This window comes from Salmo salar, chromosome 18 (genome assembly GCF_965601325.2).
Source record: "Salmo salar chromosome 18, fSalSal1, whole genome shotgun sequence".
Taxonomy (NCBI): Eukaryota; Metazoa; Chordata; class Actinopteri; order Salmoniformes; family Salmonidae; genus Salmo; species Salmo salar.
In genome coordinates, this window is record NC_138308.1 from 74274442 (window position 1) to 74288700 (window position 14259).

Consider the following 14259-nt stretch of genomic DNA (forward strand, 5'->3'; position numbering starts at 1 on the left):
TTAACAGTAGCCCTATTTATTTGAGCAGTCAATCAGGGAATATGAATCAACCCTTTCTAATGTTTGTTATAAGATAGGTTGAATATGATTTTTACTCATTTCTACTGAAGTCGGTTGCAAGTAGTCGTAATATCTGATTGCATTATGACACGAACAAGACTACAAGTATTAATTGTTGTGTACTTGATGTTTAGTTTGTCTTTAATTTCTTGTGGCTTACCCTCTTTTTGTCTTTCACAGGGACATGCGGAACAACATCATCAGCCGTATCGAACCGGGGGTTTTTCTTGGACTGCTCGCACTCAAAAGACTGTGAGCGTTATCAGTATTACCATCAGCATTAAATCATTTTCATTTTAATAACATTTGTCAATGTCTTGGCAGACGCTATAATGTGTAGCTCTTGGACGGCAGCCAGCAAGAGTGATGGGCCGCACGGTTTCAAACCTGTGTCTATACCAAGTTCTTTTGCTCAACGTCAGATTTCTTTCACAGAATCCAATTCGCACCATTTCCAATACTGTTAGAGAAGAGAAAGAGATGGGTATGATGATAAGAGAAATACCTACACACTGTTGTATATGTTCGCACGTCGCAACACTTTGACCGATAGGTTTTTGTCAGGTTTCATCAATACTGTTGACCCATGTTGGCCCTATCTGTCGTATCTGGTATAGAGGCTAATGCCAACTCTCCGTCTCTAGTGTATCCAGTCTATAAGCAACCGCTGTAAAGCAGCTTTCTATTCAGTTCTCCAGTCCACTTGGGCCCTTGCCAGGGACTGCTCGAGACTGCATGAAGCCCTATCTACTTTCACACATACAGGGAAAAGGGGGATGGGTGTGTGCTTGGGTGTGTGTGTGTGTGTTAGGGAGAGAGAGTGTAAGACTGTGTTTGTGTGTGTGTGGTGTGTGTGTGTGTGTGTGTGTGTGTGTGTGTGTGTGTGTTGTGTGTGAGCATGAGTGTGCGCCTGTATGAGTGCGTGTGTATTGTCATCTCACACTGGCCGGACCTTGCCAACATAAACTAGAGTTTGGCTGCTGGTGCAGAGCAGTGAGTGAGACGGGAAGGTTGTCATCTCCTTGGCTTGGACAGAGCTTCATTTCCCCTTGTCAAGCCGCGGCCATTTTACAAACAGCAGTATAACTATATTCTCTAAACCTATAGCTGTATTTCCCTTGTCTAACCTATATCATTCAGCCAACAGCTATTTCATCTTGAATGGGCCTATATAACAATGCCAACGTTGGGTCAGAATGAAATTAATTGATCAGAAACACTGTATATCCATTGGTGTAAATTCATCAATTTAATGCGTTTCTGTTCAGAACGACACAACAGTCTTTTCACAAAATGAACATGTTTGGCAGTGGAAATATATTTCAGACAGCTTGTCAGGTCGTTAAATCATGCATTTGACTAGTGACTGGCTGCGTCTCCAATATATCTCTTACACTTCAACCTATTCCACAGCTAACGAAAGTGCGAAAAGAGTAGCTGAGGTAAAAAGTCTTGAACTTCTACCCCTCTCACCAGCCCTCTGCTGGGCTTCTGGAAAAAGGTGATAGACTTAATTGACACGGAGGACATGAGAATACACGCTCCCTCTCTTGTAATGCAGTCGGTAGCAAAGGCTCCTGACAAAGACTTGCAGTGCTCGCTCTCTCTCTCTCTCTCTCTCTCTCTCCTCCTCTCTCTCTCTCTCTCTCTCTCTCTCTCTCTCACACAGCCTCAGCCAATCTTAAGTTGTTCCCATCTGTCCTTATACCTCTTTCCAAAGACCCTAATTAGATTATTGCTTGTTTTTGAGACATGCCACTCGCTAGCGGCTAGGCCAAACCAAAGCTGCCTGCCTTTTTTACCCATCTTGTCAGCGAGAGGAGAGGGAAGTCAGACTTGACATGTTCTCATGAAGAAACAGACATGTTCAATGCACGCTACAATGCAGTACTTCACCCCTTTCATTATCATCATTTTTAATCAAATGAGAGGTCAAAGTCCTCTTTCCATTCTAGTGTACCTTGTTAGGAAATGTTGTAGCCTATTGATTGGCTCCCGAGTGGCACAGCGGTCTAAGGCACTGCATCTCAGTGCTAGAGGCGTCACTACAGACCCTGGTTCGATTTCAGGCTGTATCACAACCGGCCGTGATTGGGAGTCCCATAGGGTGACGCACAATTAGCCCAGCGTCGTCCGTGTTTGGCCCGGGGTAGGCCGTCATTGTAAATAAGAATTTGTTCTTAACTGACTTGCCTAGTTAAATAAAGGTTAAATACTATCAAATTTTTTAAAAGTCAAACCAGGGCTCTAACAGCACAACAGATATGCAACTGATCCACTCCCACTGTAGTAAATAAAAAGCAGAGCTAACACAACCACAACGTTGGCAGGGTAGCTTAGCTTTGCTTTTAGGTTGGCGCCTGGACTCTTCACGGGACAAACGTCTGATCTGGTGTCAGTCAGACGGTGCCTGGTCTCAGCTGTTAGGGGCGGGCTGGCTAGAGGTGGGGGAGTAGAGAGCCTGGGAGGAGAGAGCCACAAGGAAGGCTAGTTCCAACCCTGTTGCAACACCTGATACATCTAGTCAAGGTCCTGGTGAGGAGCAAGTAGTAGACTCAGTGCTGTGTCGACATATGATCTGCATTCAGCAAAATGCATAGGTTGGCAATATAGTCACATGACACCTATGAAATAACAATGCTCGTTTGTGCTGCATGAGTCACTGGATGCGTTTTAGTGCCACCCATTCAAGTCACTCCGGGGTGAAGTTTCCCCTAGGTACAGATGTAGGATCAACTTCCCCTCCCCCAACCCTGATATTAACCCATAGTGGGGAAAATGCAAAACTGACCAAAGATGAGCGTCTAGGGGAAACTTCACCCTATAACCCCTCCTCTTCCGTACTGGCCTCTCCAGGGCCTTACCATCTAGCAGCCGCAACATTCCACCAACAGCTGAACAGTCACTGACCCTGCCTTGTTACTTACACACCAGGCTATTTTAACATCTGCTCATATCACAAAAGACAGCTTGCTCTGGGTCTGCCTGGCTGTAATGTTGAGCTCTGCTGCTACTTTCATGGACAGACTACAAGGTCATGGACAGGTTTTATGATTTGAAGTACTGTAAAACCAATCATTGGACATGATGTTGCTATGATCATTGCTGATGATGACACAAGCAACAACGATGTCATTTGTGAGAGGCATAGCAGATGGTTTCCTCCTTATGTGGGCTGCTTTGACATCACACAACATTTTCCCAACTGCGAGAGCACTGCACCATGTCTAGTGATATGGCATGGCAGCACTGGCAGGACAGGAGTTTATCCCTTTAGCTAAGGAAGTACCCCCCCCCCCCCCCCCCCCCCCCCACTAGGTGATCCTCCTCAGACACAGGATGCCAGCACGACTTCTTGGCAGCCCTCGAAAGGTTTTTCCGTGTTCCGGGGCAGGCGGAACTAACCACCTCACACAGTAAATTCCCCAGCTGCCACCCTCCCTAGGAACCACAACAATAATTAGACCAACACCAGGATGTTTACGTGATGCGCTCCACAATTATTTGAAAAAAAGTGTTGCTAGTGCTGTGATGTTTGCTAGTGCAATACTGCTGCCCTGGCATTGGGCCTTGGGTTAGGGTTGTAGCAATGATGCTGCCCTGGCATTGAGCCTTGGGTTAGGGTTGTAGCAATGATGCTGCCCTGGCATTGAGCCTTGGGTTAGGGTTGTAGCAATGATGCTGCCCTGGCATTGAGCCTTGGGTTAGGGTTGTAGCAATGATGCTGCCCTGGCATTGAGCCTTGGGTTAGGGTTGTAGCAATGATGCTGCCCTGGCATTGAGCCTTGGGTTAGGGTTGTAGCAATGATGCTGCCCTGGCATTAGACCTTGGGTTAGGGTTGTAGCAATGATGCTGCCCTGGCATTAGACCTTGGGTTAGGGTTGTAGCAATGATGCTGCCCTGGCATTGGGCCTTGGGTTAGGGTTTGTATTGCATTGTGAGACCTTGATACTGTAAATGTGGGTTAACCTTATATGGACGATGCCATCGTACGGATGTCATCTACACTATCATGCTCGTAACATGTACTGGTGTTACACTTTAGTCATTGGTTTACGTTTGAGTCATTAAGCAGATGCTATTTTATCCAGCTGTAACTGCTTGCATAAACACCCACAACCTAGATTTTTTTTTTTATACACCCACAGCGTTACTTTTAAACATGGGGGCATGTTTTTGGAATGGCTGTTTCGAATTCCCTGCCTACCTCATTTCTTCTAGTTTGACCTACTGTATCTGAGTTAAACAAAATCATATGTTGTCAAAGAAAGATCTTTGCCCAAACATGGTCTCTTTACAAAGGACCTCCGGGCAATAGATAATGCTACCTGACGTCCTGGCGAAAAAGACACACTTTGATGTGTATGACATGCATCATAAGAGGTTAATCACGACTAGTTTAGTGTGTTACACAAGCTTTGATGTGGAAACCCCCTCTGGGTGAACACAGACATCTCAAATCACCTTGAAAAGTTGTACAACTGACACCTGAATTTTTTTATTTTTTTATCCCTGCCTCTGCCCCAACCTGTCTCTCAGGGAACGACAACACCAGTCTAGTTGACAGTTTTCTCCGGTTTTGATTTGTTGACCTAAAACGTAGATTTATTAGAATTCACTGAGTCACCACATGATGTCAATTAACTACAGTCGTATGCATTTCATGTTTGTACAATTTGCGATGGCCTATGATGTTTCAAAAAATATTGCTGCTGTTTGACATGAGCAAATCAGGACAGAATATAACCAGAGTCTCCATTGGTTTGGCTTTCTACAGAGACCTGTCCAACAACCGCATTGGCTGCCTCAACGTGGACATATTCAAGGGCCTCATAAGTCTGGTTCGACTGTAAGTAATAGTTATTTTCGATTTGCTTTGAAAACTGTTCACTTTTTTTCTCTATCCATCTTAAAAAAATGACTTTCAAAATATCGCCATAGGTCCTTGATAAGTACATTCACGGGAAAGTTACATATTTGGCTCCAGCGCCCCAATAGTATTTGCCCTTCTTAGAACACCAGAAAATGGTGGCAGCCAGGTGCTGAGATATTAGCATATTACCCAGGGTTCCCCCACGAGTTTCAGTGCAACAGCTGCAAAACAGTATTCCATGTCCTCTTCCCACAATACAAAGGTGAGGATTAAGATATTCCTGGACATCTCAGTAGAGTAACCAATGCCAGGTTGTGTTTGGGTCCTGATGGTGTGATGTGACAGGTTGGCATATTTTAATGAATTTGTTAAAGGTGATTGATAGCCTTTGTCTTGTCTTTTCAGAAACCTTTCAGGAAATATGTTTTCATCGCTAGCCCAAGGGACGTTCGACAGCTTGGTGTCGTTGAAGACATTGTAAGTATGATTTAGGTTTTACGGAAAGAAACGCTATCCCTTGCATTTCTGTAGCAGTTTACGGTGTTTTTACTGGGCTATTTCCGCTACACCATTCTTCAGGCAGCCACTTAAAAGTGGAATCTGTAACTTTCATTTCCCAGTTGGCAACTCAAGGTTCTACAAACACATTACAAAACATACAATCAAATGGTTCTGCCAAAACCCTCAACCTCTGTTTCCAGACTGCTTCATAGGGCTAGCACTTTTGACTGGAAATGAAACTTAAAGGGGCACTTTTACCACTTTTTAACCTCATATTTATTATCTCTACAGATGTGTAAAACGGTGATTTAATATGTTCTGTAGTCAAAAAGATAAGAAAATGACTCTCTACGATGTCATCGGGAGTGTTGAACTGCCCCTTTAACTCTGTGTCTGTCTCCATGTTACCTCAGGGAGTTCCAGACGCCGTACCTGCTGTGCGACTGCAACCTGCTGTGGCTGCTGCACTGGATCAATGACAACAACGTGGGGGTGAAGGACACCAGCTGCTCCTACCCCCGCTCCCTGCAGGGCCAGCTCATCACCTCCACCAAGCCTGAACTGTTCACCTGTGGTAAGGATACACACATACACACTCAGACACACATACATTTGGTCCTACACTTAGTCATCAGCCCTTAAGCGCCACGTACGTACACACACAGAGAGAACACTAGACACAGGCACGCGCCAATACACGTGTGTGTGTGTGCGCGCACACACACTCACTCACCTTCATCAAACCTAAGTTTTGTCAGAACACAGTCACCAACACACACACATGCTACTCCACTACACCATACATCACCTTGCTCAAACCAGCGCACCCAGTAAGAGGCTAACTCTTGATGAACACACTCCCACAAGCAGTCTTTGGCACGCTGCCCTCCCAAGACGCATTCTCAGACAGGACAGATATACAGTATAGATGTACGTAAAACCTCTCTCTCCCCAGTCCATAGTGGTGAGTTTGGCTCCGTAGTCTGTTTGGTGTTGCTGGTATTTTTGGGAATGGGAGTTGTCCAATGGCACAGGCGATAAGGAAAGGGCCAGCAGTACGGAGCAGTGCAGCGTTTGTTTGTGCTTGCCCTGTCTTATCAGTTTGGCACTCTCCACTGCACGGGTTAGGAAATACGTGGCACAGCTTTCACAAGTAGACACACATGACCTGAGTGATGAATAGGACCAACATTTGACTATTGAGGGGATCCCAGCAGGAGATGAATGAAGTTGTGTTGAAATGCATTGAATTAACCCCATCCTACTCAGGTCTTGTGTACACACACACACACACACACACACACACACACACACACACACACACATCACGAAGTAAAAAAAGCCCAAACTCTAAAATAAAACACACCTGAAACAAATGCCCTAAATGTAACCCTGTCCTCCCCAGACGCACCCCTGGAGCTGCCCTCCTTCCAACTGACGCCATCCCAGCATCAGGTGGTGTTCCAGGGCGACAGCCTGCCGTTCCAGTGCCAGGCCTCGTTCGTGGCGGAGGACATGCAGGTACTGTGGTACCAGGACGGCCGCATGGTGGAACCCGACGCAGCCCAGGGCATCTTCATCGAGAAGAGCATGGTGCAGAACTGCTCCCTCATCGCCAGGTAAGATGAAGACCATCTGCTTCCTGTCTGTTTCCTCCTTCCAGGGAGTTTCTTCTTGCCACTGTGCTTCTGCTATCTGCTCACTGTGCTGCTGTTTGCACTTTGTGACAAATGATGTTGGGGGGGGGGAAGGGCAGCGTAAACTAAATTTGATTGATACCGTGAAGTTGAAGCGGCCTCTTTAGCACGGCAGTGTATGAAACCACAGTATATGCATTTGTAAAAAAGCAATGCGGTCAGCCCTGAGGAAATCCTGTGCATGACTCCTATGTTACAGTAAAAGGCCAAAGCCAGAAATGGCAATGAACGTTACCTTTTTTTAAACTTTAATTTGATGCAAATGGCACCCGTCAGCAATCATGGTTGAAAATAGCTACTGTTTGGCAGTCATATATTATTATGTCACTGTTGTCCCCCCTCTGTTCTATCAGTGTGTTGACCATCTCCAACATCCAGCCTGGCTCTACGGGAAACTGGGAGTGTCGCGTCAGGACCAGCCGTGGGAACACCACACGTACCGTCCACATTGTGGTTCTGGAGAGCTCTGCCAAGTACTGCCCGCCCGACAGGGTGTCCAACAACAAGGGAGACTTCAGGTGAGCGGGGGGATATGTTCATTGTCACAGACTAGGTTGATGTCAGTCAGTAATCTGTCAGATAAATGTTTTTAGGTAAATGTTGTACTTTTATTCATCTATTGGTTTAATCTAATCTCCGCCATGCGGTTTAATCTCATCTATTGTTTTATGTAAGCAGGTATGTATGTACTGACTTGTGTCATTTGAATGGACTTGTTTAGGCTGTTTAAGTGCGCCAGTTGTTTGTGGAACAGGCTCGGCTCTGTGGCACCTCCTAGTGGCTGAATATCAGACTTTTAATTGTAGTAATATCTAGGTCGTATTCACTAGGCACCAAATGGAAGAAAACTGACTGAACCAGTCAAGGACTAACATGAACTTGTCCTTATAAGAAATGCTCGTTTTGATTGCTGAATATTTTCAATTTGTAAAATTGTAATTGTCTTAAAAGCGTCTAATCCATTGAGTGACTCGTAGAACAGGGCTGGAATAAAAGCTTTCCACAGTTTTAGATGATGATGTTGAGCACCAGTAAGTGGCAGCTGCTGTGGCTAGATAATCACATGATGTTCCTGGAACACACCACGTGACTCATGCTAACCGCACTCAGACATACCCACCCTTCCTTTTCGTTACTAACTCTCTCTCGCTCTTTAACCGGTTTGCTGGGAGGAAGACTCGTGACAATAAACGTCAACCTGGCACATCTATTAAGCACTTCATCAATCTTAGGGGGATTCTGGCATTTTACTATCTGAACAAATTCTCTCTCTGTGTGTGTCTCTCTCTCTCTCTCTTTCTCTCCTCTGTCTCTCCTCTCTCTCTCCCCTCCGTCTGTCTCTCTCTCTCCTCCATCTGTCTCTCTCTTCCCTCCATCTCTCTCCCCCCTCTCTTTCTTTCTCTCTCTTTCTCCCCCTCTCTGTCTCTTCCTCTCACCCTCCCCATCCTCTCAGATGGCCTCGTACCCTGGCGGGCATCACAGCCTACGTGCCCTGTAACAAGCTGGCGTCGGGCGCGGGAATCTACTCGGGCTCGGTGGGTGATGAGCTGCGGGCATGGCGGCGCTGTGACCGCGGGGGACTGTGGGCCGAGGACAACTACTCCCGCTGCCAGTACCAGAAGGACGTCACCCGCATCCTCTACATCATCAACCAGGTGACCATGGCACTATCTGCTCATGTTTGATTTGCCCTCTGTGTCTGTCTGTGTTGTCTCTCTACCTCCATCGTTCTCTTTCTATAGCTTAGTCTTTTTCCTCATCTTCCTTTGTTTTCATCTTTCAAGTCTTTACTCTTGGTCTGTTATTTTCATCTCTTTCTTCTGACAGTGTTTTTATTATTTATCCCCTCCGACACTCAAATTCCTTCTTGATGCTTTCTCCCTAAATCTGTCTGTCTGTCTGTCTGTCTGTCTGTCTGTCTGTCTGTCTGTCTGTCTGTCTGTCTGTCTGTCTGTCTGTCTGTCTGTCTGTCTGTCTGTCTGTGTCTTCTAGATGCCTCTGAACATGACCAACGCAGTGATCACGGCCCGCCAGCTGCTCGTCTACACAATTGAAGCCGCCAACTTCTCCGATAAGATGGACGTCATCTTCGTGGCCGAGATGATCGAGAAGTTTGGCAAGTTTGCCGAGAAATACAAGGAGGTGAGTCCCGCTTCCATCTCACAGTCCCACCTTGCGTCTCATTTAGGCGTGAATAAGATGCACGCACTTGCATATAAAGACACACAGACGCACAAACAGAGGATAGGAACACCATGCACGATGAGGTGAACCTTCAGGCATAGGTGTAATGAGAAGAAATGGGGTCACTTTAAGTCGAGCTACTGTAGATAATAGTTTGTCAGTGTGTGTTCACTGTGTTCAGGTGAATGCCGCCACATTGCTTCTGAGTGCAAGTGACAGTGTGAATATACAACTTACTGTAGGCCTTTCCATATTACTGCTGATATTTGGGGCGTCTTCCCTTGACTTTATCACTACGTTCCTCGTAGTTGACACAAGGCAACCCTGTCCTGTTTAAATCCAGAGGAATCGGAATGAGAGCGGATAAGATAGGATCTGGAATGAGGGATGTTTCCTGTGGGGGATTGCAGAGCAAGGCCGGGTCAGGTTTCTTTGCCTGTTGGGTTTCCATTGGAAGGGCATTCAGTGGCGCACCTGGCAGTTTGAGCTCATTAGAGAGGGCTTTCAATGTCACACCTGGTTGAGACCTGCGGTCCTCAGTCAGCACTCATGGAAGGAGCGCTGAGAGGAACCACAGTGATGATAATAACATTGTGTTATTGTTTCGATTGATATGGCCGGTGTATGCATGTGCCTGTCTGTGGCCCTGCGTGTATGTGCAGGTAACTATTAGCGTGTAGTTATGTTGTTTCTTGGCGTGTGTGTTAACCCTGTTCTGTCTGTCTCAGTTGGGGGACGTGATGGTGGACATCTCCAGTAACCTGATGCTGGCTGATGAGCGGTTGCTGTGGATGGCTCAGCGCGAGGCCAGGGCCTGCTCCCGCATCGTGGAGTGTCTCCAGAGGATTGCTGTACACCGCCTAGCCAGCACAGCCCAGACCTACTCCACCGTAAGATCACAGTAAATCATGAGATCACAGTATATAATTGTCAGGGATTTCTTGGTCGTCAGACGATATGGCGAAATCATCGTCGGAAAATGAGGACCCATATGCAGCAGAGTTGCGATAGTTCATTTTGAACGTTTAATAAACTCAAAGATGAACATACAAAAATAACAAAACGAACTCACGATATACTGACAGTCCTGTTAAGCTCACACACGCTAAACACGAAACAATCTCCCACAAATACACAGACAAACACACCCAACTAATATAGGACTTCCAATCAAAGGCAACACCACACAGCTGCCTTCAATTGGAAGTCCACCCCAATTAACTCAACATAGAAACAGATTACCTAGACTAAACATAGAATTACATAAACAAGGAACAGTGCCCAAAAACCCCGGAATACTTAAATCAAATGCCCTTTTAGAAAAAACACCACCCCGAACCACATAAACCAAATACCCTCTGCCACGTCCTGACCAAACTACAATAACAATTAACCCTTATACTGGCCAGGACGTGACAATAATGTCCTATTACAACTCTACAGACCAAATCCTAAGCAGCATTGGGAGACGCACATGAAGCTGGTCTACTGTCTCTCTGTGTGTGTGTGTGTGTGTGTGTGTGTGTGTGTGTGTGTGTGTGTGGTGTGTGTGTGTGTGTGTGTGTGTGTGTGTGTGTGTGTGTGTGTGTGTGTGTGTGTGTGTGTTTTCCACTATTTGAATTTAAAAGCCCATCTGATCTTATTGTTCTTCATTTGGCCTCGTGTATTATTCTTTCTCTAATTCCTATTATTTGTTCCCAGAATTCCCATAACATCGCTCTGGAGGCCCACGCCATCAAGGCGAGCAGCTTCAACGGCATGACCTGCACACTGTTTCAGAAGCTGATGCCTGAACGTGTTGGGATCAGAGACCTGGGTCCACGCATCGACCTAGACGGCAACCCTGACCGCCAGCTCAGCTTCAAGTGTAACATCACCAGCACCTTGTCCAGCCTTGCTCTTAAGGTCAGTATACAGGAATGTCCATAAGGGAGTCGATCACAAAGTGCTTATAAAGTAACCCAGTCTAGACCGCAAAGAGCAAGCAGCAGCAGTCTTGTTAATTGAAACAGGCCTCCTTAAGGCGTCTGCATACTTGGTTCGGCTTGCTCCTAGCAGAACTCTGCTAGGGGACGTAAACTCCCTTAAAAGAACTTTGCTTGTCCATCTTGAGACGCCGTAGTCATTATACACTTCCTCAAAACAGTCAGAATTAGTCTAAGATAATTTAAGAAATCTGTCATAAATGTTGATGTTTTTGTTTAGTCGTGCAATTTTACATCGAACTAATCTGTTTGGTGCAGTATTTCTCAAGTGACAAAATGTGCAGGAAAAAGAGTCGTCTCTTGTTGAATGACAACACACACTTAATTACAGAATCCCTAGGGGCGTAGACTTTGGCTGTGTTGTGTGCACAAACAGCCCCCCAAAAAACGTACCAAAGACCAAAACGTCACAAAATGTTGTCATAATATGCACAAACAGTTTCAGATGGGGAAAAATGTGGACGTCTTTAATGAGGTGCATTGTCATGTGACGTTCACCCATAACACATGTTAAAACGATGAACTGTAGAATAAAGCGTTACCCAGAATTCCACAGTTATACTGATAACTCCATTATTTTAATCTCAATGGGATTCTCCTGTAGAAATAAAATATAAATACAATTATAGAATAAATAGCCTCTTTCTCTCCCTAGAACACCATAGTAGAGGCGTCCCTGCAGCTCCCCCCCTCTCTGTTCTCCCAGTACTCTGTCCCGGGCCAGGCCGGTGACAACGTCTACAAGTTCCACCTGCTGGCCTTCCGCAACGGCAAGCTCTTCCCCTCCACGGGCAACTCCACCCTGCTGGCCGACGGGGGAAAGAGGAGGAATGTGGCCACCCCCGTGCTCCTGGCCAAGATAGGTGAGTCTGGCATGGACCTCACTGTATCACTATAGTATTAGATGGTTTTGTTCAAGATGTTGTTGTGACTTGTTTTAATAGTGAATTTTATGGTATGGGCAACACATGTTATTAGAATGAATAGATGTTGATTAAAGCTTGCAAAGACTTGATTTAGGATCCATCTGTAATTTGACATTTTAGAGTGTAGGAAAAGCTTTACAACTTTTGGTTGTATGTAGTGAAAGTGTTTGAGGCCATTATATTCTCTGTTAATTACGTGTGAGATGGCAATATGTTTTTTTGTTACAGCAGGTTTTTGAAAATGCAAAATGATTGATTAGATTCATAAAGATAAGAACCATGACATGCTTTGACCGTCAAGACTAATGCCTCTCTCTCTGGTCAGAGGGTTTCCCACTGCGCGGCCTGCGGATGCCGGTGAACGCCACACTGCGGAGGTTTGCCCGCGGCACTGACGCCGTGCCCGCCTGCTGGAACTTCAGCCTGTTGGGCGGGCAGGGCGGTTGGCAAAGCGAGGGCTGCCGTCTCCTGGGCCACCACGACAACTTCACCACGCTCTCCTGTGACTCGCTCAGCAACTATGCCGTGCTCATGGTGAGTGGCCAGGGGGTTCCTGGCCTTTAAACTTAATGAACAAATCTGACAACTTAAGGTTGTTTGTTCCCAACAAGGGCTATTTTCCTCAGGAAATCTAGTTAGCTTCTTGTTGTGTTTTCTTGCCATGATACTTCTGAGTATTAGGATAGTGATATCGTGACAACCTTACTATTTTCGAGACATTAGCCTTTCCCCCATCTGTTTGGGTTCATACATTCTATATACACTTCCTGTTAAGTTTTGGCCCAACCACATGACAATCTCCTGAGTTGGCGAAATTGGCTTTTCGTCAGGTTTAACCTGTTAGGGCTAAGGGGCAGTATTGACACGGCCGGATAAAAAACGTACCCGATTTAATCTGGTTACTACTCCTGCCCAGTAACTAGAATATGCATATAATTATTGACTTTGGATAGAAAACACCCTAAAGTTTCTAAAACTGTTTGAATGGTGTCTGTGAGTATAACAGAACTCATATGGCAGGCAAAAACCTGAGAAGATTCTGAACAGGAAGTGGCCTGTCTGACAAGTTGTTGTTCATCTTGGCTCTTTTTATTGAAGACTGAGGATCTTTGCTGTAACGTGACACTTCCTACGGCTCCCATAGCCTCTCAGAGCCCGGGAAAAAGCTGAATGATATCGAGGCAGCCTCTGGCTGAAACACATTATCGCGTTTGGCAAGTGGCCGATCAGAGGACAATGGGCTTAGGCGCGTGCACGAGTCGACCCCGTTTTTTATTTTCTTTCCTCTTTTTACCTAAACGCAGATTCCCGGTCGGAATATTATCATTTTTTTACGAGAAAAATTGCATAAAAATTGATTTTAAACAGCGGTTGACATGCTTCGAAGTACGGTAATGGAATATTTAGAATTTTTTTGTCACAAAATGCGCCATGCTCGTCACCCTTATTTACCCTTTCGGATAGTGTCTTGAACGCACGAACAAAACGCCGCTGTTTGGATATAACAATGGATTATTTGGGACCAAACCAACATTTGTTATTGAAGTAGAAGTCCTGGGAGTGCATTCTGACGAAGAACAGCAAAGGTAATAACATTTTTCTTATAGTAAATCTGACTTTGGTGAGTGCTAAACTTGCTGGGTGTCTAAATAGCTAGCCCTGTGATGCCGGGCTATCTACTGAGAATATTGCAAAATGTGCTTTCACCGAAAAGCTATTTTAAAATCGGACATATCGAGTGCATAGAGGAGTTCTGTATCTATAATTCTTAAAATAATTATGTTTTTTGTGAACGTTTATCGTGAGTAATTTAGTAAATTCACCGGCAGTGTTCGGTGGGAATGCTAGTCACATGCTAGTCACATGCTAATGTAAAAAGCTGGTTTTTTATATAAATATGAACTTGATTGAACAAAACATGCATGTATTGTATAACATAATGTCCTAGGGTTGTCATCTGATGAAGATCATCAAAGGTTAGTGCTGCATTTAGCTGTGGTTTGGGTTTATGTGACATTATATGCTAGCTTGA

The 14259-nt window shown here is 45.3% G+C and overlaps 1 protein-coding gene across 1 annotated transcript in view; it reads left to right on the forward strand.

Annotated features, from left to right (window-relative positions):
- Window positions 1–14259, forward strand: part of LOC106577615 (adhesion G protein-coupled receptor A3-like) — a 58057-nt gene that overhangs the window by 29255 nt on the left and 14543 nt on the right. Inside the window, exons 3-14 of the mRNA XM_014155829.3 lie at window positions 241–312; window positions 4839–4910; window positions 5340–5411; window positions 5849–6009; window positions 6841–7054; window positions 7486–7650; window positions 8586–8787; window positions 9125–9274; window positions 10045–10206; window positions 11018–11221; window positions 11957–12164; window positions 12553–12761. Of these exons, the coding sequence (XP_014011304.3) occupies window positions 241–312; window positions 4839–4910; window positions 5340–5411; window positions 5849–6009; window positions 6841–7054; window positions 7486–7650; window positions 8586–8787; window positions 9125–9274; window positions 10045–10206; window positions 11018–11221; window positions 11957–12164; window positions 12553–12761 (1891 nt within the window). The remainder of the gene's footprint in view (window positions 1–240; window positions 313–4838; window positions 4911–5339; window positions 5412–5848; window positions 6010–6840; window positions 7055–7485; window positions 7651–8585; window positions 8788–9124; window positions 9275–10044; window positions 10207–11017; window positions 11222–11956; window positions 12165–12552; window positions 12762–14259) is intronic.